General features: G+C 46.9%; 1 protein-coding gene across 2 annotated transcripts in view; it reads right to left on the bottom strand.

The window, feature by feature from the left end:
• The window catches only part of SERPING1 (serpin family G member 1), a 49,653-nt gene extending 23,720 nt beyond the window's left edge, over window positions 1–25,933 (bottom strand). Inside the window, exons 1-3 of one of the 2 annotated variants that reach the window (XM_088458810.1) lie at window positions 25,889–25,933; window positions 7,736–8,327; window positions 2,980–3,120 (exon numbers count right to left, since the gene is read on the bottom strand). In XM_088458810.1, coding sequence (XP_088314936.1) covers window positions 2,980–3,120; window positions 7,736–8,183 — 589 coding nt within the window. In that variant the 5' untranslated portion in view covers window positions 8,184–8,327; window positions 25,889–25,933. Of the gene's footprint in view, window positions 1–2,979; window positions 3,121–7,735; window positions 8,328–25,242; window positions 25,408–25,888 lie in introns of those variants that run through there. The other variant, XM_088458809.1, reaches the window with a different exon arrangement.
• Window positions 25,934–26,832: the final 899 nt, after the last annotated feature.

Raw genomic sequence — 26,832 nt, 5'->3', positions numbered from 1 at the left:
GAAGAGGGTGAGGAATCGTTGGATGAGGAGGATGAGGACGACATCTTGCCTCCGTAGAGCCAGTTTGTGCAGGGACAGATTAATTGCCAGCTTGTTTTGTGGGGGCCCAAACGAACCAATCATTTCAGCCACAGTCGTGTGGCAGACCCTGGCGCTGAAATGTTTGGTTTGTTAAAGTGTGCATGTCCTGTTTATACAACATAAGGGTGGGTGGGAGGGCCCAAGGACAATTCCATCTTGCACCTCTTTTTTTTCTTTGCATTATGTACAGTTTAGGGCCTAGTTTTTCAAACTGCCATCCTGTCTGCCACTGCAGTGTCACTCCTAGATGGACCACGTGTTTGTGCCGCCCACTCTTATCTCTTAGCATAGTCATCCAGCTACCTCGGTGCAACCTTTTGGATATAAAAACACTATTGTGAGGTGTGAGGTGTTCAGAATAGACTGGAAATGAGTGGAAATTAAGGTTATTGAGGTTAATAATAGCATAGGAGCAGAAAAACACACAAATTCTGTGATTTTAGCTGTTTTTATGCTTTTTTTTAAAAAAATACAGATCCAAAACACAAAACCCAGAACCCAAAACACGGAAGGGTGGTTTTGGCAAAACCAATCCAGATCCAAAACACGACGAAAGATCCAGATCCAAAACCAAAACACGAAAAGTGGCCGGTGCACACCCCTAATATTTATGTATATTTATGGATGCGTTACTTTCACTTTTGTTACAGAGATTTTTGGCTGTTTGTAGTATTGTAGGATACTGTTTAAATCACTGTGCTTTGTTACTAAGTCCGCATTGTGGATTTGATCGATTCTTATGAATCGTCCTTCTTTGTGACTTTTATTTATTTTTTTGTTATTCTCCTTGATGGTATGCAGTGCCCTTGAAAAAAAAAAAAAAAAAGTCTAAAAAAAAAATCTGCTAAGCCTAAAGGTTCACATACTTTTGACACTCGCAGATATGTGATATTGAATCATTTTCCTAAAAAAAAATTTAGCATGTCTAATATTTTTGTCTCATTTGTTTGATTTTTTATTTAAATATTTATATACTTTTTAGGACTATCGGAGATAGTTTTAGGCCAAATTTCAGCAGAAATATAGAAAATTCTGAGGGGTTCACAAACTTTCAAGCACCACTGTATATTATATATTATTATGCTCTACAGAGCTGTAGCTAAACATTCTAGCGCTAGTTGCAAGAAGGAAATTTGAACCCCACACCAAGCCTCTATTGTAACCAAAGTACCTAAAATATTAAAGTTAGTACAAGTTTGGCTGACATTACGTAGTTCCTGTCAACAGTCCAAATGCTTTTTGGAGCATTCCCTGACCTGCACAACCCACGTTAACCTGTGGCAAAATCATCTTCCTTCGATGTAGGCTATATATCTCTAGCCACCTGAAATTAGCACTGTCCAGCCAATATTTGAAACTGTAAGCACTGTATGCTAGCAGCAGTAAAACTAGGTACACACTGTACAATAATTGGGACGATCAGCCAATTCTTGGCTTGTTGGTCAGATTATTGCACAGTGTGTACACTGCACCCCGAGCGAACCGTTGTTCACAAACCAGTCTGATTGTCTCCCAACATCAAATGTTTTGCATGACATTCGTTGGTCAAAATAAGCCGATGATATGCTACAACATTTATCGTTCGTATGAGAAGGATATTTGTGTAGTGTTACCCGGCATTGCTTCTTTGATGAGCGTACTAGTGAGCATTTCAACTATTAACTGCCATTATTACTTTTAGATACTGGGAAGGTAGAGCTGTAGTTCGATGAGGGAGTTCCGATATCTCAAGGTTCACATATCCGACAGGCAAGACAATAGGGATGATACAAAGGTATCTTTATTGAACAAAGGAATACAGTATGCTACTATGTCACACAATTCAGTTATTAATCACCAGACAGATCACCAACCCTCAACTTTGTGTTCTTATCTCTGTCTCACCTGTTAGGAGACAACACTCCAGACCTCATTATTCTCATAGAGAACCCCTATATCCAATACCTCCATATTAACACTGGCCATGTCATCATGCCCCTTTCCTGTACAGGTGGTAAATTAGCATGTTGGGTGGGATTTTGTATATCTAAAGAGGAACTGGTTCTGTCGTGGCTGGGTATTCTGCTTGTTTAAATTCTTCCTCTTGTGGATTAGGCGCAGGGTGCAAAGCTATTGGGTGGAGGCTGGCAGGACATGTGCTTTATGTGATCCTTGGGTAGCTGGGAATGATAATGAAGAGGTGGCATCTCGGTAATGAAAAGAGAGCTTTCCCAATTTAACCACCTCCATGATTTTCCTAAGGATATTACATCCCAAGGAGGTAACTTTCTGTCCCTGACGTTCTAGGAGATTACTGGGAGTGACTGTGACCATATGTAGGTATCAGATCCTGCACCTGTACTATGTGACCATGATCCACTTGGTGGCATTTAATTCGTTAACCCAAATACAGTGGTGTCACTTGGGTTGGTGTCACCCAATGACACCGGAGGCATGCGCTCGTGAAAGGGGGCGTGGCCTTGTGCATGCAATGCCACGCCCTCTGGTGTATGACATTTTGGGGCCGTGACCATGTTTCAAGTCCCTATTCTCGTCACACTGGGGGGCTTGCCCTGCACTCTGGGAGCTGCTGTGTAGCCCCCAGCCTCTACAGACTCCCACCACAGTGTGGATGACGCGTGCATGCTCAAGTCAACCATCATCGCTGCTCGGTGACACCATCCGAGGGGGGTGACGCCAAAGCAGCAGAGCAGCTCTGCTATTTTGCTGTCACCCCCTCGAATGGTGTCACCGGTGCAGACCACATTCCCCTAGTGAGGTCACTGGACAGACCCTTCAATATGATCCCACCAGGTACAAAATGCTTTGCCCTTGGCCTTCCAACTTAATTGATGACAAGGTGTGGGGAGGGGGGGAGCTGAGTGAAAGAAAGCCTAGTTTTGCCCCTGCTTCTCTCACCTTTATTGTAGAAAATTTCATTTGCAGTTAGTAATGAATCATGTTTGGTCAACTTCTGTATAGCATCATGTACACACTGGGGTTCGCTTACACTGTTGTACAAAGTTTTCAGTAGTTCTTCCTTTGTTTTCCCGCCAGTTCCTGTATGCAGGAAAAATAAAACTAAATAAATAAAATTCAAATACATTTTTTATTTCCTAAACAATACAGCCGCTGTTAACATGACAGGCTGGTGCAGTTTAGACAAACAATACACAATATTGTTCATATGGTTTATGTCCATAATATAAGAAAGGGTTATTTATAACGCTGTGGAAATGGAGGCTCTTAGGGGTCAATCCAATAAGGTGTGAATTGCGAGTAACGAGTTTGTTTCTTGAAACTCGCAGACTTCGCATCGATGCGCGCTCCCGAGAATTTTCCAATCCAAATAAAATGCCTATTCGCACTACTCGCAGCGGAGATTTGTGAATTGAATGCAAAATGACATTTGAGAGAAGTGCACGAAAAAGTGGGGAGACCATCCTGGACACCCCAAAATGGATAATTTCGCTACCAGGACTGCATAGAAGGCTGTTTGTGGGCATTATGAAGGTACTGTAGGTTTTTAAATGTTGTTAAGTGGCTGATTTGTGCTTTTTAAAAACAAAAACTTGCAAGAAGATGATATAAAACAAGCTTTTTTCATTTAATCTCAAATGAATTAAATGAAAAATGCAAAAAAAGTAGGAAAACAGTGATTTTTGGGGTACTTTGAGGGCACCCTGAAAAATGCAAAAAGTTGAGCCGGGGGGGACAAAGGGGTCACCTGTACTGGGCCCCGAGGGTCAGTAGGCCCCAAAGATCAGGGACATTAATAAACGGGACCACAGAACCTATTAGTACTTTTTAAACTGCTGTGCTGCAGCTGCTGTAGACAGGAATCTTTTTTCCCTGTTAGCAGCCATCCAGCAGAAGTCCCGCCCAACGTCACTCTTTCTTCCCCAAAGTCAAACACTGCGGTCACACTGTGACATGCAGGGACCGGTGCTCCTCCTCCTGGGACTGCATCCCCACTTGTACCCAGTAGCAGCACCGACAGTAATCAGTTCCCACCCCTCCTGCTTCCTGTTCCTCTCCTCTCCTATCGGCTTCCTCCCCTGTTGTTCAACTACCCTTAGTACGTCTGACAGTCTGCCACTCCCCCCTCACAGCACCCCCCACCTCTCCGGCCCCCAACCCCCCCTGCATCACCTCCTACCCCCCTGCAGCACCCTCTACTGCACCCCCTTCCCCCTTACAGCACCCGCCCCCTCTCATGGCACTCTGACCCCCCCTCGTGGCACCCCCCAAGTCCTCCTCCATAGTGGTCCAACTTGAAAGTGTAGAGAGGGTCTCTTCCAAGCTAAGCCAAGCATCATAACTATCCATTCACATAGCCTAAGCATGAAGGTAAGTAACTATGTTATTGTCATTTTCTAACATATATATGTACTGTATATATATATATATATATATATATTTATATATAATTATATTGTATCAGTATCACCAGAGGTGGCACTGGTGAGCAGCATATTTTATGTGGGGCAGGAGAGATCTGCCCGCACAGGGTAGAAATACTAAGTTTTTCCACACCTATGTGCTGTAGTGAGAGAGAGTCAGTCTGCAAGACTCTGCAGTCAGGACAGGCTGGGGCCTGTGTGTCCTGTCCAGGTGGGGCTACAGTTGGAGACCAGTGTGGCCTGGGAAGCCACTGGTGGCTAGGAAGCCGGGTTCAGGAGGTAGGTAGAACTCTAAAACTCCAAAAGACTGTGATATAACAGCAGCTAAGATACAGGCTGGGTAAGTCAGAGCCTATACCTGCAGGAGACTAGGAAGGCCACCAAGAAAGACTGTGTATGTTACTCCAGGGTTGCCTACCCTCCCGATTTGGGCAGGAGCCTCAGCCAGTGACGCGATTCGCGTCATTTTGGCCCCACCCCCTGCCTCACAATGCCTGTATTATCGGCATTGTGTAGCGGGGGCGGGGCCAAAATGATGCGATCACGTGACCCTGCCCCCGTGACGCCTACAAACGTCAGGCACCCGTCCGGACACGCCCCCTTTTTCGGCCACTTCCCCGCTGCCCTGCCGATCTGGCTGCTCCCTCCCGGAAGGAGCAGCCAGAAAGTCGGCAACTATGTGTTACTCTGCTGGAAGCAGATTTTGAGACTGCAAGCAGGCCAGGAGCTTGAATGTGAGCAGGCCGGACCCTGTGAGAATACCTGTCCCCCCTAGAATGTAAGCTCCGATTAGCAGGGCCCTCTACCCTCTTGTGCTTCTCCTTACTCTACCTTCATCTACTTCTTACTCTCTACCAGGGCACCTAACACTTGGTTGCTTTGCATTGTTGCTTATCTGGGTGTTATGGTCGCGAATGTAGCAATGTATATTATCCATGTCCTGTAATGTATTGTATTGTATTGTACTGTACTGTAAATCTATTTATGTCCTTTGTAAGGCGCTGCGGAACACTTGTGGCGCCATATACATAAACAATAATAATAATAGGACTGGGACTTTGACTCTAAGAGCCTTTGTTTATAGATTAGCTGCACAGTTATAGTTAGGGGCGAAGAAGTGAGTTAGTTGCCCTGAAAAAGGGGCTAGGCATTTAATGTTTTCAGTGTTGCATCTGAATTATGTTGAAAAGTAAAACACTATTCCATTTATTTAACTGAAACCTGTTTTGGATCCTTATTGAACACCATATAGATGGACCGGAAGGTGCCCCGCGGCCATTTCCACTGATACAGTGCGCTCCGGCTGTTAGGGGATACATTAGAAGTGCCAGACTGAAAATTATGCCGCATAGTGGTTAGTGATTGCCTCTGGCCAGGGCACATTTGGCTTATAGTCATCTCTGGATTGGAGCAGCCAGCACATAGTAGGATATCTATTTACAGGCAAATTTTGGAATACAGTGACCCAGTTCAGGGTTTACATACAGGTGTATGATATTTTGACAGGTTAGTGTGGCTTGATTGTTCGGTTAGGTGCCACTCTGTTCCTTTTTATAGCAGTTGTTATGCCTTTATGCTTTGGGTTCTTGAAAAAGGTAGTTGGCTCCACCAAAACGGCCTAGAAGCTTACATTGGCACATTGGTGATATGATAAGTACCTGTTTTTTTCCACTATTATGGATATAAGCTGCTATATGATATTATAAAAATATTTTTTTGCACATTTTTGCACAAAATCTTGATCTGCTGCGGTAGTGCAGGTCCAGCCCTCCCTGCCCTGCACTACCCCTTAGTCTAGATGGTATACTCCACTGGAGCAAGGACTGAGGTGAAAGGCCAAACATTCTCTGTAAAGCACTGTGGAATATGAAAAGGGTGTGTCTCAAAACCACGCCCCCTATTTGAGTGACCACACCTCTTTTTGGGGAGTTCCCTTTTCTCTAGCAGGCCCCCTGCAACTCTAGATTATATATACATAATATGCTAAACTGGGACCACCTGTTACCAGATCTCTGGTTTCGCCTATGGTCAAGGGTTGTCCATCAAATAGTGAGTAAGCTATTCCTGTCATGGAAGTACCAATAAGGAATTCTGTTGCACTTATTTGGCCTTTTGTAGCCTTACCAAGGGTTATAATGGGTTATAATAGTCCCTTCCCCTGAAGTCAGACTTCATATTTGTATGTCCACTGAGCTGCTGTACATCAAAATTCTGCCCATATTCAATATTCAATCACTATTCAATCACATTTGGGTCCATTTACCAAAAAATGTGATCCAGTCCTAAAAATGAACATTCCGTATTGCTGCATATCGCAGGAAATAGGGAATGTTTTTTTTTTCGGAGCTGTGTATCAAAGTTATCTTGGCATCACTATCACTTAAGCAAAATAAAAAAAAGTGAGGTGATTTTGCACTAGAACCCTGTGGTAAATTCAGGATATATAATTATATGCTCCCCAGGCAGTTTATCACACTGCCTGGACATCTTGCTAATATTTATGGTTGGTGGTGCTCCCTGGAGTCGAGGGGTTCTAAACATATATAAAATAAGAAGAAAAAGAAGATTCTTTTATTGGGCACACTACTGTATGTAATTCACACTCACCATGGGCAAGGTGAGCAAGCCACTACTCGGCGAAACGCGCATCCAGCAGTAAGTAGTGGTGGTCTGTGCACAGACCGGACCACAGTTTCACACCCACAGTATTTATTATTTATCGATTTATATTGATTTAGCTACTGTATTGCTACATTCAGGCATTTGACGATTTATCCTTGTACAATAGTCAGTGGGAGATGTACTAAGCTCTGGAGAGTGATAAAGTAGGGAGATATAAAGTCCTAGCCAATCAGCTCCTAACTGCCATGTTACTGTGTTTACAAATTGACGGTTAGGAGCTGATTGGTTGGTAGTTTATATCTTTCCATTTTATCACTCTCCAGAGCTTAGTACAATGATATGTGGATTTAATCTATTTGTTACCTGGGTATCTAACCTATATTACCTCCATATCAATTGGACTCTCATTGAGGGACTTATTGTTTGCTTCCCTTGTGCTGGCATGTACCATGAAGGGCTGCCACTTTAGGTCCTTTCAAAACCAGATCCAATCTCTACACTTATCTCTCTCCAAGACATAGTACATCTACCCCATAGTGAGATAGGCAATCGGGTGCATATATCAGTTCTTTCTGAAAGCTAGAAACAAGCAAAATGGTATATTAAAGAGAATGAATATGAATGCACATATACAATAGGACATATCTCACCTAACATCAGCTGTGACAGCGCCAGAGCGATGCTAATGGGAGAGACCACTATATTCGGCTTGGTACTTTTTATGGCTTTGAACAGCTCCAGTGAGAATTCTGATAGTTCTCTTGCAACATTGCCAGTGGCATTATCTAAGTTCTGCTTTGTGCATTCTGGCCACATACGAGGACAAGGAGGCGCAGTTGGTGTTGTCTCCAGCTGGGGCAGATTCTTTTCTATGACACTCTGCTCTGTAGTTTGTTCTCTTTCTTCTGTCTGTTCTTCCTCAACAAGATGCAGGCTGTCATTCTCCTTGATAACGCCTGTTATATCACTGGTGTTTTGGTTTTTCGTAGGCAAGTCATTCTTATTTAGCCTCGGAACCTCATTTTTGTCTAAGAGATCAGCTGGTGTCACACCTAAGCTTTCTTCTGTGGTTCTATTGTCATTTGTCCTGGGAGACATTTCATTCTTTTCCTCAGAATGTTTCCTGGTGACATCATCTATTTGCTCCCCTTTCCCTTCATCCTCTTGATCTTTCCTTTCAGGTGAAGTTATTTCATCATTTATTGGTGAATGGGGCGTAGGATCATGAGAAGACAAAGGGTCCTGGAAAACAGAAGACACATTAGAGGAATGACAGTAATAACCATCATATTCTATTGAAGTAGTATGATATGAGAATAATAAGAGTTAAGGTGTGCACACACTAGATGACTTGCAAACGATGCAATGGTCATCTAGTTTTCCTTTGAACTCCCGGGCAACCGATCTAGTGCATACACACTGTGGCAATCTACCAAACGATATATCGTGTGTCATTCGGGACTTCCATATCGTTAAGATTGGCAGGGGAGGGTTAGGTTTAGATAGAATAGTGGGGTTAGCGTTAGATTTTGGGGCGGGGTGGTTAGACTTAGGCACCACTAGGGGGGGGAGGGTTAGGCACAAAAGGGGGAGACTTAGGTTTAGGCACTAATGGGGAGGGTTAAAGTGCGGGGTGGGGAGGGATAGGGTTAGGCTACAAGAAGGGAGGATTAGGGGGAGAAGGGGCGAGGGTAAGTATACTTACCCGACCCCTGTTGGGATAACAACCATCAGGATGCCGCTGTCTGTATTTTGACAGGAGGCATCCAGACAGCCGGCTTTACATACTGATTCCATTTAAATAGGGGGCTGTACTTTCTATAGGGTATGTAAAGCAGGTGCCATTTTAGTTCTGTGCAGTTCTGCTCTGTGACTAGTAAGGCTTGGTGTGTACCCGCTGAACGCTGAACATTGCTTTACTGCCTGTTTTGTTTTGCCTGGCTTTACTATATTCTCTTGTGATGGATCCTTTTACTTATCGAGTGAAGGTATCATATGCTGCAGCTGTGGTGTTAGCTGATAGGATGAGGGCCCAGAATAGGAGAAGCCTGAGATCATGGTGGACAAAGGAGTGGCTGCTGCAGAGGGAGTCTGCCTCTCATGGGTTGGATATGATATCCCGGTTCAAATACCGACACCGGAAGCCCGACTGTTGAAAATACTGACTACGGCTGGTATGTACACTAACTCTCCCCCTCCCTTGGTGGTGCCTAACCCTAACCTCCCTCCGTGGGTGCCTAACCCTAACCCCCCCTCCCCTAACCCTCCCAGGGGGGTGCCTAATATCCCCCCGATGGTGCGTAAACCTAACTACCCCATACCCGGGCTAATACTAAAGGTAAGCTGGATATTTACCTTCGTGATGCCGGCGTCAGGATCTTCGTCTTGCTCGGGACTCCACTGTCAGGATATCGGCGGCCGGCATCCTGACCACATCCCCCTCTCACATGCCACTGCATATGGAGATTCGGGAGATGACTACCGCAAAATCGCTCTGAATCAGGGCCCTCCTACCTATTCTTGGAGCGGCCTCTTGGACGCTCGCATAGCTGTGGGTTACCACCCACAGCTTATGCGAGCGTCCATGATGATGGTCGCAATGGTCAAGACCATCGCGACCATCGGGCTTGCGACGAGACCCTGCGGTAGGGTCTCGCTGCTGCGAGCCCTGGAGTGATTTTGGCTCTATCAGAGCCAAAATCACTCCCACTGACATCACTAGTGATGTCAGTGGGGCCGGACCAGGACGGTAGGCGTTCCCATGGGAACGCCTCCGTCTGGCAGCCACGCCCCTGGCACGCCCACCAAAGGGGGCGTGCTGTCATTCACCATCGACAGCACACCCCCTTTGGTGCGAGACCCCGAGTGATGGATTCCCCGTCGCTCGCCAGGTCTCGCGCATGCGCATGACGGAGCTCCCTCCGTCGTGCGCATGCGCACTTAGGCACCATCGACCCGCTTGCGAGCGTACAGCGCTCGCGAGCGGGTCAGAATCAGGCCCCGTGCACCATGTCTAAATATGGAATTTTTTTATAATAAAATAAACTTTTTTAATCTTAAAACATTTGTTTTAAATATATATATAACAAAATTCATATTAATAAAATTCTATTATATTATATGAACCAAAATTAACTTGTGTAGTCCAAATACAAAATGGACTAAAAACCATAAAATGTCTTTTTGTTGTTGCTTTTTTTTTTAAATGCACATTACACAGAAATTGTAAGTGCAAATAACAGGCTATTACAATGTAAATGTACTTAACTTATTGCATCCTTTATCAACAAGTTTTATCAAACCCAATAACTTTGATGGCTATGATATACGGTATGGTATAGTGCTACAATCAGCCCTTATGGCATGTGTTTATTTTTCAAACAGACGGCTTTCTACGAGAAGCTCATCTCCAAAAGCCTCAATTTACCGTCGGTTCAGGAAATGAAGCACGGGCTGAATTCTGTGTTCGTGGCAGACGAGTCCTTTGCACTAGACAAGCACATTATGAAGCCGTATGCGCAAAGGGGACTGACCAAGGAGAAGCATATCTACAACTACGGGCTTTCAAGAGCAGGCCGTATTGTGGAGAACGCGTTTGGGATCTTAAGCAATCTCTTCAGGATCTTCCACACAGCCATTAACCTGCATGTTGCCAAGATAGACTGGGTCGTCTTGGTATGCTGTGTCCTGCAAAGTATTCTTAGGTGGAAGATTATCCGACAAAGGACAACAACCACAGCTATGCCAGATGACCCAGACCAACCAAAGGACATGGATCGGTGGTCTTCTGTGGCAGCATCAGGGGTTGTACAAATGTCCCCTACACATGCTAAACAGGTCAGGGAGGAATACCTGACCTATTTTAATGGAGTGGGGGCAGTGCCATAACAGTAAGACTGCATAAAATAAACTATAGAGGACACATTTGATCTTTATTATGGATTATAGAACATTTTGCATGGTGTGTTTGCACTGTGTCTCCACATACCAAATCAATGCTGAACGTTTCCCCAAAATCCTCCACCTCTTCTCCCAGATAAGGATCCAATGTGCTCCGAGATGGGCGCTGAGGATCCTGGTCCAGGGTGAATTTTAAAAGGTTATAGAACCAGAGTGTGGATTGGTGGATGTCATCTGCCCCCGATCCAGATGACTTTGAAGCTTTTACCTCTTTGTGTTTTCTAAGGAACACGGTTCTCAAATCTTGAATTTTTTTTCCGGCCCCATTTGATGTTGGCATCACCGTGTTGAGATTGGCTATAATCTGCCAATTCCTGGAGGGCGCTGTTTTTTTTTGGTCTTGTTGTAGTATTCTTTAGTTTTGACTCTCCAAAGGCACTCCTTTTCTCTGTAATGTTATGTAATGTAATGTTAGCCAGTCCAGAATTTTCTCCATAGCCATATCTGCTAATAAAAATGTAAAACAAAGACTGTGCATACAGGAACTTATTGCAAAAGCACTGGAAATCAATTGATGATTGAAGTGGCTCGGGGATAGGTGGGTGAGTGATTTACCATTAATGGGACCAAAAATATCAGTTTTTAAGGTTTTGAAATATATTTTTTTATTGAAATTTCTATCATTTGTTTATAATGCTACTGTTTCTAATGGCGCAGGCATGAATACATACCGATGCACAGAATAGATCCTGATGCTGCTGCAGATCTCGGTCACGATCATGGCACAAAATGGAGGAGGGGAGTGTCCATGGTGTGCCTCTCAGATGACGTCCGCATCGTCCAGGTCGGAACGACATATCGTTCGTCGTCGGTAGAGCGTACACGCTGCATGATTTGCTGTAATTTATTAACGAGATTGGCTTATTAAAGCTGCATGTAGGGGTGACCTGAAGATGCGAGGGACGATGCCGCTGGAGCACGCAAAGTGCGCACACACTTAACGATTTGTTTTTCTGATGCGTCGGAATCTGGTAAATTGTTCAAAAAAATTGTCTAGTGTTGGTTCGCACCTTTACAGAGGGTGAGTCAATGTATACAGCAATAAACCGGCCACAGCTCTAGAATGCACCTCATTATACTACACAATTTCTGAAGTCAAGTACCAGTAATGACTTTCTACTAACATAACTGAGGGAGAGCACTTGTCAGTTCTATATCATTACATTCAATAAAAGAACGTTACAGCATTTCAGAGAAAAGCCAGAACACATATTAGGAGACCCCTCTCAAATGAAATGGCACGTTGTTGAATGAAAGGCTCACTATGGCAGCACTGGATACTGATGTACCTCTTTGTGCTATTACTAGCCCACAATGAACAATGGTCTGATGGAAACTGAAATCCCCAGCTGGAGAAACACAGAAGTCACCCATATTTCTCGTGGCTCAGTGTTTTTATATTAGACCTTTCCCCATGCCTTTCCTGGTGGGATCTAGTCCCAAGGTTCTCACTTAGGATCCCTATTGAATGTCCATGTAATCTGTTTATTTCCCAGTTACTATTAACTCACCATTGTGTCCCATGTTGTGTTGGGGTCTCTTAAGACTGGAATAATAGAGTGTTGAGGACAATGCCAGTGGCAGAACCAGTGAGTGGTGGGCCCAGGTGCAACAATATGCTTTGCCCCTCCCACACAAAGATAAAGGGGTATCTACATGTAATCTTTAATAACAGAGGATTTTTTTTAACCCTTGTTAGATTTTGTCTCCCATTAATGCAGTTTTCAAAATGAAAATCACATTTACTGGATGGATGTCTCACAACATAACAAACAAGTGCATGACAATAAACAGGGCCTTCGAGAGCGGCCATGGGCCCGGGTACTGAGGGGAGAGGCATGACCAAATCCAGGGAGGCCTGGTCACGTCCCCTCAACAACAACAAAATGAAAAATAGTTATGGGAGTGGCGGTGGTTGTACATGGGGACATGGATTGAAATTGCATGGAAGTCCATACAATTTTGATGAGCTCCTCTGGCCAGTAACTGCGGGGGTGGCTAAGGTGAAGGCATGTTGTGGGCAGGTCTGGGGCAATTAAGACAGGGGCCTGTCCCCACTCCTGCAAAGTATTGTAGTTATGTTGTCAACAGTCAAAATGTTGACAGCATAATGCCAAACACAAAATTCTGACACAATAGTAATGTTATTTAAAACAATTTACCATGTCTGCATTATAACTGTAAACATGACGGTACACTTATAATGCTGGCACAGTAAAGATGATTTAAATAACACTACTATAGTGTTGGCATTCTGTGATCGACATTATGCTGCTGACATTTTGACTGTCGACTGCATAACTGTCGACATTGTAACTAAATCCCCTGGCATGGCCTCAAATCCCATTAGTGCATTCTACTATTGGGATTTTTCAGAAAGATTACCATAGACACTGCTTCCGCCCCCAAAACACTTGTTTTAACATCACTTTCCTCCGGTGCTCGGTGATGTCCTCCCTCCGGGGCTTTGGTCAGCTGGTCTCCCATCCTGCACAGTGACCCTGGTCAGCTGTTCTTGCAACATCTGACCAACGTCAAATTGCAGGAGCCAGGAGACCAGCTGACCGGCGCCCTAGAACACATCACCGCGCACCGATCACCTTGAATGCAGGTAAGTGTTTGTTTTTTTTGCAGTGATCAGCTTGTGGTCTGTTTAGACCACACAGTTGATCACTGGGGCCAGTCGGGGAACCGGGGGAAACCCTGGATAACGTCATCTCCAGGTGGTGTTATTATCACAGGTCTTCCCCCTGTATTTTTTCACATTTTATTTTAAGTATCTTTGGCTAGATCACATTTCCCATTACAATTGTGGGACATGTGATCTGCTTACTAAAAATATGTGATAATTAGGTTATGGAGTAGAATTTAAAAAATTCTACTCCAATTGCCCTTTAGTAAATATAGGTGATACTAAAATAATGTGAAAAGGGTGTGAAAACACTCTTTGGGCTCTATTTACTACAATCCGCATACTGAATGCAGATTGTAGTGTGATATTATCACAGGCAATATCACAGGGATTTACTACAAATCCCTTGCAGGGACAGAGCTTGCAATAAAGCTCTGTTCCTGCAAATCCCCTCCGCACACTAATCACGGTATTTTGCGCTAAGCCCCGCCTCCATCATTAAGCCCCACCCCCCGCAATCGTAGACCCCCCCGTGACCCCTCCTCCCTTAATAGCACTTACCTGCAGTCATCGGTGCTCCGGTGATGTCTTCCATGGCTTCGCTCAGGTGATCTCCCAAACTGCACCAGGACCCGATCACCTGATGACCATAGGAGACCAGCTGACCGGAGGGGAGTCATCACTGGAGCCCCGACCACTGGTCCATGGACTCAGGTTACTTTTTTTTTTGCAGAGATCAGCTTGCGGTCTGTTAAGGCCACATAGCTGATCACTGGGACAGGCTCTGCTCTCCCTGTTAGAGCAGCGCAGGAGTCCGGTAACCGGGGGAGACCCTGGATAACGCCACCTCCAGGTGGCGTTATTATCACAGGGCTTTCCCCGGTATTTTTTTACAATTTATTTTTAGTGGCTTTGGTCGGTTCACATTTCCCATTACAGCTATGGGAAATGCGATCTGCTTACTAAAAATAAGTGATAATTAGGGGTTGGAGTAGAATTTTACGAATTCTACTCCAATTGCCCTGTAATAACTATAGGTGATACTAAAATAATGTGAAAAGGGTGTGAAAACACCCTTTGTCACTTTATTTTAGTAAAAATAATGTTAATAAATAGAGCCCTTAGTCTGTGACTAGTTTGAGTTTCTACTATTTTATAATCTGCAATTTTGTTCATCACTTCACTCTTTTCTTTTATGAAATCATCGATGAATGTTATGAAGTATTTGTATACACTTATTGATTTAACCTCCATCGGACTACACACATCTGTATGCACTAATTCCAGGGGTGCCTCAGCTCTGCTTCCTGATTTTGGAAACAGACAACAGCTTTGCTTGCTTGTAATACGGCCTTCCAACATCGGCTTTTCTGTATCAGTCACAGATAGTCCTGTAACCATCTCATCAAGTAGTTTCTAGACATATCCAAGGTGACCTAACCTTCTGTGACAGAGGTCCAAGGATTGTGAGCTAGAGGTCACCATTGCATAACACTGGTGTATGTCAAGGACATATAATTGACGTTACTGAGTACCTGTTGCTATTACAGTCCCTCTTTTGTTTCATACAATGCACTTTCCTTTTGCGTACTGGTGGACTCTGTAGCCTCTTTACTCTAAGATACTTATGGCTATGAGGTTTCTCCTCATATCTGGTACATAAAGCACATCATTTCTGTGAATTTGGTTTTGTGTCCCTATTTTCAAGCAGGTAGTGACTGACCCAAATTCTGTAGCTATAAGCACTTGATTTCCAATTCCTTTGATTGTTATAGGATGACACATATTCAATGTAATTAAACACTCCTTTTTTCAAATGAAATGTCTTGTAGCAATATACCAACAATCTTTTCTATGACGTCTGTGACAGTCAAATCTGACTCATTTTTGCCGCTGCACTTCTTACTTTGTGTAGCATTCACATTTTTTTCAGTTTATATTCATATGCTTTGTGACCTATTTTATGACACTGTATTTGAACATAACAACCAATCAGATTCTACTTACAATTTAACTAGCACCTTCTAGAAGATAATAGCTGTAATCTGTTTGGTTGCTATGGGCAATATCTCCCCTTCTAAAAACCCGCATGTGGCCGGAGGCTGGCCACACGTGGTAAATGGCTGCCTCGGCACTGAAGGGGTTAACCCCCTGTGCTACAGCGCCATTTTTGTGAATGAAAAATGGGTGCCTGGTGTCATATTTAACTGTATTACCGGCGCCAGGCACCGTGAGTGAAAATTAAATGTTTTAAAAATAGATTTCTCTGCCGCGGTCCGGCCACGCCCTGGCGGCCTCGGCAGGGGTGAAGTAACCCCCGGTGTACCACACCGCATGAGAACGGAGTGCAGGGAGCCGCTCTGCGCTCCACGCTGGGACATGGGAGTGTGACTCCACAGGGACGCCGTTGGTGCTGCCGTGCCGGCTGCTTACTGCGGCCAGGCAGCGGAGGGCAGGGCTGGGAGCGCAGACCCAGCTACCTGGCAGGGTGGTAGGCGCTGGGTAGGTGTTGTGCTACAGCCCCCGGGCCACCTCCGGAGGATGCCGGGCTATGTGCCGACTACTGGGAACTGGGAGCAGAGCTCCCGGCGCCCCAGTGCACCAGACAGCAGGGAGCTACTGCAGCCGAGACTCGTGTCCTGGACTGCAGGGCTCAGTGGCCACCCGCTGGAAGACCAGGACAGCCGGCTCCCAGTGTAGAGTGGCGGATGGAGACAGAACTCCACTGCAGCCGGGACAAGCTCATCCTGGACTGCAGGGCTAGGGGACTCCCCCAGGTGGTGCTGGGGGGCTGGGAGCCTAGCTCCCAGTGACCCCGCTCCACAGCGCAGCATGTGGGCAGTTAACCCTCGGTGTGCTGCACCGAGGGGAGGACTGCAAGGACCGCACACTGAGGGATCGGGAGAGCCCGCTCTCCGTACCCCCAGTGCAAGGAGCAGCGTCTGCAGCCCGGACTGAGCCCCGTGGATGGCAGCAGGGGGAGCCCGGCAATGATTGCCAAGCACTGCTTGTGCTGCAGAGTGCAGGGGACCGGGAGAGTAGCTCCCAATGCCGCCAGCACTGGTATAGGGAAGCCCAGCGCTGAGTGCTGGGCACAGTAAAATAATAAATACCAGAGAAACATATTCCAAATGGTTTGTGCAGCACTGAGCCAGGATAGCAGGTCCTGGGCTACAGTGCTGCAGTGTGTAACGGCCTGATGCAGGGCACAGGCTTGGTGCATATTGTATGAAAAAAACACAATGTATTTTAAATGTAGAATTTAAGGAAAAATTCACTTACCTGTGATGCTCTGGGTGGCCAGGGATCCAGAGTCCTCTGTGGGCTGCTGGAACCCCCAGCCCCTTCCAGAGGAGATAAAGTGTCCCCCTATGCAGCCTCATGCCTGGAAGTGGTATGAGGGGGTGCATAGGGAGCTGGCTAAGGCAGCCAGCTAACTGGTTAAGGGAGCTCCAAAATAGCTTCCCTTCCGTGGCCAGGAAACGCTGCCCAGGAACCCTGCTTGACCACTTCTGGAGCTCAGATTCAGGCAGAGGTGGCTAATGTTGGTCCCTTAGCAGACTCCTGGAAGTCGGTTTTGTCGGGAAAGCTTTGTGCCTTCCAGACGAGTCGGAGCCGTGGGTGTGCCGAGCTCTGTGGGCAGGCACGGACACCAAGGAGTGACCACTCCCCACTGTCCATAGGGGACAATGTTAAACGTGCATAAAGCCAGCACATGCACAGGTCATGCACTTAGGATGATTGGTTGGAAACCACAGTGCGGACTTACCCCCTGTGGAAATGTGTATTGGAGTGGCATAAAAGGAGGCTTCGTGCCTGGTAAGGATGGGTCTTTTTAAAGACCATTGAGCAATAAACATCTTGCCTTTAAATTCTACTACATCTGTACCCTGCGACCAACAGAATTGCGCCAAACGCTATTCTGTTCTCCTACTGTTCTGGGTTGAACCGAGCGTCTCTGAAGCTCAAGCCCCCTGCCAGCTATCCAGCAGGAGCCTGGTCCATTGCGAGGGATCAGGCAGGGACAGCCGACACCAAACAGGAGGTGTGGCCACAGCCAGTCGACGCATACGCAGCAGAGCGGTTCCAGGCACCGGCGATAGGAGTCTGATTGTAAAAGCGGTTCCAAATGCAGATGGTAGAGTTTGGTGGTGGCAGCATCAGTAAACGCCCACGGCGCAGTGGGCGGAGTCAGTGTCAGGCGGTCACTGACGGTGATTGGGAGTCCGAAAGCGCTAACCAGGGCCGGCCTAGGCGAAAGGCGTCTGGTCACATTTGGTGGCATAGTGTTGGGATAATCCCAGGCGGCTTTTCGGCCACCCGACGAGAGAAGCCGAGTTACTCAGGAGAGGAGTAAATGCAGTTCAGGAGAACGCGCAGGTTGACTGATAACAGCGGAATGGAGTTGCATCAGACGGAGGTGGAAAGTGTGGCCAGCGTAACAATGGACGCCCCTCAGAACGTGGTCAGATCAACAAGTCCCGCCCCCTCTCGCAGCAGTTATGTGTCCCAGCATCCCCCAGCATGGCAGGGATACCAACGAATGGATTCCCTAGCGGAGCGGCTAGCGGAATTGCGAGAAAAGGCAACGGAACAAGATCGTATGCTAATCATTCGGATGTGGCATGACAAGCGGGCACCACTGGCTGTGGTACCCCGAGCACCGTTGCAGACTGCTGTACTGGGATCAGATCGTATACAGTTTGCCAAGTTTGCAAACAGCAATGGGGACATTGATGGACATTTGCAAGTATTTGAAAGGACTTATAAACTGCATGATTTACCCAAGCAGGAGTGGGTCAGACACCTGCACGGAGAAGCCCTGGAGGCCTATCGAGGAGTGGCCACCGAGGACTGCGGTGACTATGATGAAGTCGTAAGGGCCCTCCTACAGTGACACTTTGTCACTCCTGAGTCCTACAGGAAGAAGTTCCGGGACTTGCCCAAGAACCCTACCAGCACCCATGAGCAGTTCGCCACCCAGCTGAGGCAGTACATGGTGAAGGGATCTGGTGCCACTACCTGGGACGCACTGATTGATCTGCTGTATCAAGAGCAGTTCTACCGCAGATGCGCCCTAGAGGTGAAGGAGTGGGTGCTAGACCGGGAGCCACCCAGCTTGAAGATGGCGGCCCAGTTAGCAGACAAGTATGTGGCAATTCCGCCACAAGGGCAGAAGTGCTCGACTAGCAGCCGACCCCAATGGACTGTACAACCAGGGGAACACCCCTCTTCTGCTCATCACCCACCAAAGCGGGCATCCTCCAACCCGGTGCTCTTGGCCAGCAACCGACCCGCCCTGTCCCTGTAAATCATCAGAGACCACCGGGCCCCCAACTGGACAATAAGTGTTATGACTGTGGGAAATCGGACATCTGAGGATGAACTGTCCCACACCCCAAGCACCCCAGACTCGTGCCCCAAATCCAAGTGCTGGAGCCCGGCTTGCTTGCCTGACCCGGGGAGGTGAGCCCAAAGAGACTGTTCCTACTCCAGCCAGTCCAATGGAGTGTGGGAAGAATCAGTTGAACTCTACGGAGAGAGTCACCTGCATGGCCAAGGGGCCACCCTAAAATATGTGGCAGCACCTGCAGACGGTCCAAGTGGGGCCCCTGCAGGGACAAGGATTAAGAGACTCTGGGGCCTCAATCACTGTCGTGAGCCCCCAACTTATTGATCCTGCTGCAGTACTGCCAGGTTGCACTGCCAAAGTGACCGTGGCAGGTGGAATGGAGCGAGAGGTACCTGTGGCGAGAGTCTACCTGGGGAACTGGCCCAGAGTTGAGGGATGTTGCCATCATGGATGGCCTTCCTACTGATGTGGTCCTGGTGAATGACCTTGGTGGTGGAATCGTTACCACGTTTGCTGACGCCATCGACTGGAGTCAAGTTTCCGGATCACAGTCTACATCAACTTCACCAGAGCAGCCCAGCCCAGAGGAAAAGACCACAGCAGCTAGACAACTGCCAGCGCAGCTTATCACAGCATCAACCAGCCCAGAGGAAAAAATTACAGCGGCTAGATCAGCACGACTACCCAGCATGCCTTTTGCCTCTGGTATGCCTACGTCCCCTAGCAACGCAGAGGATATGGGTTCCGGCTCGTTGGATCCTGTGGGGGTGCCCAGTGATGCTCCTGTCCCTAGTGGTTTGCCAACTCTGGCAGTGAGTATGAGTGACCACACTGACTTCCCTTTGACTGACCTTAACCAAACTGACCCTAGCGATCCCAACCCATATCCCCCTGTAGACTGTCCCTACTTAGAAGGAAGTGAGGGCCACCGACAGAAGTTAAGGGAAGCTCAGCTTGCTGACCCATATCTGGAAGGCATATCATGCTAAGCTGGCACCGGCCTTTCAGGGATAGCGGCAGTGAGTGTGACCTGGCGGGAAGGGTTAAGATACAGGGTAGCCAGGAAGGTAGAAGGGGATAGGCCAGTTAGGGCAGGTGAGACAGGTAGTGCAGACAGATGCCAGGTGGAGATGAAAGAGGTGCAGTGCCCAGGGTATAGAGTGGGGGGAGACAGGGGTAGGCCCAAACCAGTGGAGGTAGAGGCAACCAGAGACTGTCCCCGTCCCACAGCCCCAAGACAGATACTGTCCTCAGAAACTGTAAAGCATTACGGATGAGTTGTCCCTGACTTTAGTACTGTAGTGACACCCCTTACAGAGTTGACCAGGGAGGGACTTCCCAAGTCAGTGGACTGGATACCTGCTTGTGAGTTGGCATTTCAGTCATTGAAGGAGGCTCTGATACCAGCTCCTGTGCAGATGGCACAATTTCAGAACCAGGACATTGTGGTACGAACTAATGCGTCATTGCACGGACTGGGAGCAGTACAGAGCCAGAAGGAGCCATATGGGCAGGAGCACCCTTTGGCTTGTTTGAGCAGGATACTGCTATGGTGGGAGGTGGGGTATGCCCCAATTGGAACACAGTGGTTGGCACTTGTTTTGGTATTGGACCACCTTCAGCACTATGGACCTCATTCAGAGGTGGTCGTTAGTTGCAAGCGGTCACACTCCTTGTCGATCGCTAAGCTGTGGGTTAACACCCACAACTCTAGTGACCGACATGGGTGATGGTCGCGATGGTCAAGACCATCACGACCATCGGGGCTTACAACCAGACCCTAAGGTTGGGTCTGGGCACTTGTAAGCCCCAGGGAGCTTCCTGCTATGTGCCGACTACTGGGGACCGGGCTATGTGCCGACTACTGGGGACCGGGAGCAGAGCTCCCAGCGCCCCAGTGGCAGCAGGGAGCTGCTGCAGCCGGGAATCGTGTCCCGGACTGCAGGGCTCAGTGGCCACCTGCTGGGAGGCCAGGACAGCCGGCTCCCAGTGTAGAGTGGCGGATGGGGACAGAACGCAGCTGCAGCCGCGACAAGCTCGTCCCGGACTGCAGGGCTAGGGGACTCCCCAGGTGGTGCAGGCGCTGGGGGGCTGTGAGCCTAGCTTTGTGCCTTCCAGACGAGTTGGAGCCATGGGTGTGCCGAGCTCTGTGGGCAGGCTCGGACACCAAGGAGTGACCGCTCCCCACTGTCCATAGGGAACAATGTTAAACGTGCATGTGGCCAGCACATGCACAGGTCATGCACTTAGGATGATTGGTTGGAAACCACAGGGCGGACTTACCCCCTGTGGAAATGTGTATTGGAGTGGCATAAAAGGAGGCTTCGTGCCTGGTAAAATTGTACATCTCTGAAAATCCTTTGTGGAGAAGAACTGCTGATAAGATTCCTGTATGCAATGTAATGTACCCCTTCATCCGGAAGGATGGGTCTTTTTAAAGACCATTGAGCAATAAACATCTTGCCTTTAAATTCTACTACATCTGTACCCTGCGACCAACAGAATTGCGTCAAATGCTATTCCGTTCTCCTACTGTTCTGGGTTGAACCAAGTGTCTCCGAAGCTCAAGCCCCCTGCCAGCTACACAGCAGGAGCCTGGTCCATTGCGAGGGATCAGGCAGGAAAAGCTGACACCAAACAGGAGGTGTGGCCGCAGCCAGTCAATGCATACGCAGTAGAGCGGTTCCAGGCACCGGCGGTAGGAGCCTGAATGTATGTAAAAAGTGGTTCCAAACGCCGATGGTAGAGTTTGGTGGTGGCAGCATCAGTAAATGCCCACGGCGCAGTGGGCGGAGTCAGTGACAGGCAGTCACTGACGGTGATTGGGAGTCCGAAAGCGCTAACCTGTGACCAGGGCCGGCCTAGGTGAAAGGCGTCCAGTCAAACCGCATTTTAGTAAATATACCCCTTAGTGAGTAATGCAGTGTTTTCAGCATTTAACACAACTGGTACACATTCTTGGAACTGTAGTGTTATATTTGCAATTTCAATAGTCAGTTTGACTGTATTGGCTACTAATACTACTACCAGAAAATCTAATTCAGGAGTTAAGTTCTGTAGCATTGACATTGAAATCTCTTCATAATCAACTCCTACAGATGTTAACTGCTGGGATATGGACATCATTTTGTCAATGTAGTCACTCATACTTCTGCATTCACTCAACTTGGCATTATACAGTAAATGTCTCAGATTAATTATTCTCATCAGACTCTCATCCTCATACAGAAACATAGAATTTGACAGCAAATAAGAACCACTTGGCTGATCTAATCTGCCCTTTTTTACCTTTTGGTAACCTCAATTCTATGTGATCCTCAGTTCTTTGTAAGTATATTATTATGCCTATCCCAAGCATGTTTAATTGCTCTACTGTCTTAGCCTCTACCATATGCTGCTTAGAGGGCTATCCACATGTATTTAGCTGACATTTTCCCATGTATAATAGAATAAACTTGCTATTCAACACCTAAACCTATTGTTTCCATGGCTCTCTCTATATCATCTGGGCTTGGACTATCACCTGGATCAACTGTAACTTTGCACAATCTTTCCCGCTTTAATTTAATTTCCATTGCAAACTCCCTTGTGGTGTAATTCTTTGAACTTTTCAGCTTAATGAACCCTATCATGGATGCAGCTTCTGTGTACATGCTGTTCACTAAAAACAGTTATGCAGACTCACTGATTTGGTTTCTCTGGTTAACTTTAATATCACTCTGTACTAGCACTCTGCTTCTGGCGTTTAGGGCACTTGTGTTGTGTGCCTGGGCCCATAACCTGCTGATATGTGTTGGTATTGGTGGAATAATGCAGAGTATAATAGCAATACCAGCAGAATCCAGATACACAAAACAGCCCAAGTACTTAACCAGGTGTGATGTAGTGTAGTAGAAGTTGCATGTACAGCTGTACTCACAGTTATACACTTGATAATCTGGATAGGGCAGAACATACAGTACAGAACACCAGCTGGTGATGTATGACAGTAGTGGTGCAGGTATCTAATACCCCTTTTACACCAAAATCCCGGGTCCGACCCTGGAATTTGAACACTGGTCAATCCCGGGTCGAACTCTGTTTCAGACCCCGTTTACACTGCAACTTGACCCGGGTTATTCCCGGGTTTGCCCTGTTCACACTGAACCCTGGTAATCCCTGCTTTTCTCTATAGAAGTAATTAAAAATGGTCTGTTTTAAGGTCTGACAAAGATGGTCACAAAAGGCAACAAAAGAGAGGGGTGGGGACTGATTACAGCATTGCTACAGGCTGCTGTTCTGGCTGTGGCAGGCTGTGTATCAGCCTGCGTTTGTGGCTGCTGGTCAGGCTGCAGTTCTGGCTATGGCAGGCTGTGTGCCTGCCTGCTTTTGTGGCTGCTGGTCAAGCTGCTGTGGTGCAGGAGGTTAGGCAGGCAAGCGATGGCTTCATGTGCATCTCTCTGCAGGGCACTGACAAATTACATCATCTGCCAGTGCCCCAGAAGCTCCAATCAGCATCTTTCAGAGCTAGCCGGGTCAAATAAGCAGGGTAGCACCCGTTCACACTGCCGCATGACACGGGAACAACCCGTGTTCAACCCTGCTCTCAACCAGAGTAAGATTCCCGGGTAAATCAACCCGGGAAATTTTTCTGGGAGCCGTTCACACAGAGCATCGACCCGGGTCGACCCGGCAATAACCCGGGTTATTAGGTTGGTGTAAAAGGGGTATATTAGATACATGCAGGGTAATGCAAGTCATATGCAGGATTACTCAGCAGGGTCTCTGAAGCTAAGTGGAACATGTCTTTGTTCCACTGTGGCACTCATACACAGTGACAAGATGGCGCTGTGCATCTGAAGAAAACCAAATGGGAGTCATCTTGGTAAAGGAGAATGCTTCATATAAGGAGTATCATGGAGGCAGCATAGTAGCCCACACCATATTTCAACAATTTTCAACTTTGATTCTGACATTAACAGTGACAACTATTAAATTCTAGAAAGAGAATTTGCCTATTTACAAATACTGGGCTGACATAAGGTGACCTCACTGTTAGAGAAGGGCAATTTAACTACTGATGGAAACAAATATTTTTGGAACTGATACTTACTGTGACAATTCAGTATATACAGAAATAGTTATGACCGTACTTATGAACAATGTGGAAAATAACTACTCTACAAATGTCTAAGCCAGTGGTTCCCAAATGTGGTCCTCAATGCTCCCTAACAGTTCAGGTTTAAGAGGTATCCATGGTTGAGCACCAGTAACTTAATTAGTACCATGGATATCTCTAAAACATTGGGGTGTTGGGGAGCCTTGAGGACCGGCGTTCGGGAACCTATGGTCTAAGCCATTAGTTCTAGATTTTAGTACAAAAACATTACACCATAGCAAAATGTCAAAGCTGACATAGGCAATCCTTATAACACAAACAACTAAAGTTTCAAATTAATGGTTGGCCAGAGAATGTAAGTCACTAAATATACTCTAAAAATGTATGCAGTACCCATGACACTATCCACAAGTCCTCATACATGGATTCTCAGAAAAAAATAAAACAAAACAACATCACCCACAAACTGAGACTGATGAAGCATCTCTTACTAGAAGATCTGGAGCCATACTGACAAGAAAAGCAAAGGACAATGACCTATCCATTCAAAATGGCATACAGTGGTTATAGGAAATATTTATATACCTCACAGAAAACCCCAAAAGAATCCTCTGGAGTAACTCCAACTAATCCACAATAAACGGCATACAAGAAGACTACCAATGCCCTCTAATGTATCTTCTACAGCTGTTATGCAGTTACTATGTCATCGTTTAAAATGTCAACATTCAAAATGTCAACACTGACAGATTGTCAACATTTCCATGAGAATTGGTATTAACGTCAAGGTTGCCGTTAGGATTAATATTAAGGCCAGGGGGGGCGTGGCCTGGCTGGCAAACATCAGACGTGACTCCTCGCAGCGACGGTTCTCGGTCCTTCTAAAAGAAAGGTTTTTTTTCTATTACCCGCCTGGACTGTCCCTCCTTGGTGTGCACCTGCCTGCCCTTCATCCTGTTTGCTGTGCTCGGGAAGTACCCAGTAGTTCCTGGCGCATAGTGGCCTGCCTCCCCCCCAAATGCTGCGGCCTCAAGTTTAGAGCTCCGGCGGGACATGTGACGTTACTGCGCGGGCCGCGTTGGGCTCTCTCGCTGCCCCTCCAGCTCCCGCTGACCTCTACAGGCTCCATGTTGGTGGTTGGTCCTTTCCATAATCTCCCTGCGGCTTTAACTTCGCTGTCCGCAACCGGAAGTGGGGGACTCGTTGGTGGCTGCTCTTCTCACAAGGGGCTCCCTCCTGTTTCTGGCTCTCCCTCCACACAGTGGCTGACTCCCTCGACCCTGCGGGCGCTTGGTTGGTCTTCTAAACCTGCCGCCTCAACATATTGACTCCTGTACATGCAACCTGTCTGCACCATTGGCCCTGTGAGGTGCACCCAGCCCATGGTGAGTCCTGTGAGAAGCTGACTGTTGCTATCACATACCCCCTCTGCATGCCTGACTCCTATATACCCTTATCAACTCTCAGAATTGCCTCATGGTGTCACCTACAGCTACAACGGACCTATTTCGAATTAGTATTCATCTATATTTTCTATTTCTGTGAAGATTTGGTTGAGGAGACTGTTCTTTCACATTGGATGTCCCTGGAGCTCCCCATGCTGACCATTTCTAGTAATTGTACTACTTAACTCAATGTCATTGGCTTCATTATTTTATTGATACTAGATTTTTTTTTTGTTTACTGCACGCCAATTCCTGTATGCTGATAACACCCAGTGGTGCTTTTCAGAGCTACAAGTGCCTTTAGACTCTTCTTACCTGCAATTATCTCCGGTTACAGCCTCATAATTTGTGGAATCTTTCTTTGTTTTGTATCACTGCCTCCTCCACCCTTCTCCTTCGGCCGTCGGCTGGAGTGTGGAGGGCCCACTGGAGACTGCCTATACCACCCCGCAATGGCCTCTTCTGCATGTTGATGCAGGCCTAGCCACTTTCTAGGGTGAATGGGTCAACAGCGACGCTGACTACGTTTTATTCTATCCATATCTCATTTCATTTGTGCCTTCTCTTTTTACCCTCCATTGTCATCTGTTGTCTGCCTCATGGTGAAAGGTAGGAAGAGCTCTCCGAGGGAACAGAAAAGATTGCTAGGGAAAGACTCTGCTTGCAGTATGACTACTCCTTCCTCCAATATGCAGCAGTTTTTTCGACCCCAGGGCCCTGCCCCGCAGAAGAATCATCTGCTCCTCCCTCTCCCAGGCTGTCCTTGGCTTCAAATTCTCCATCCCAGAATGAAGATCCTTCTTTTGGTCTGAACCCTTCTCCGGAGCCGGGCGGGATCTCACAAGTCCTGGAGCTGCTTCGTTTCATGCAGCTCCAGGACTTGTGAACAGTTGGAACATAGGATTCGAGATACTATTCGCACTGAAATCGCATCGGTTCAAGTGTCTCAATTGGGTACTCATCTTGCATCTCTAGAAGACTTTACATCTGACTCCGCTGCAGCACACAATGCCCTTTGGGCGGTCGTTCTCCGACAGAGTTGTATTTAGTCCTGAGTTTATGTAATTCGGCAGTCAGGGATTGTAAAGCCCTGCGTTTTTGAAGTGTCAACCATGACAAATCTTGAAAGACCTGAAACTGTTGACCGTCAACATCTATGACATCCAAACGACGAACCTTACACAGGATATCCTCCTTCTGAGAGTAGTAATGTAACCGGCATATAATATCTCTTGGGCAATTGGACGGGGCTCCTCTGG

Source organism: Taudactylus pleione, unplaced genomic scaffold (genome assembly GCF_031769625.1).
Source record: "Taudactylus pleione unplaced genomic scaffold, aTauple2 ptg000854l, whole genome shotgun sequence".
Lineage (NCBI taxonomy): Eukaryota > Metazoa > Chordata > Amphibia > Anura > Myobatrachidae > Taudactylus > Taudactylus pleione.
Note: the sequence above shows the minus strand (reverse complement) of the source record. Positions and strands in the feature narration are given on the sequence as shown.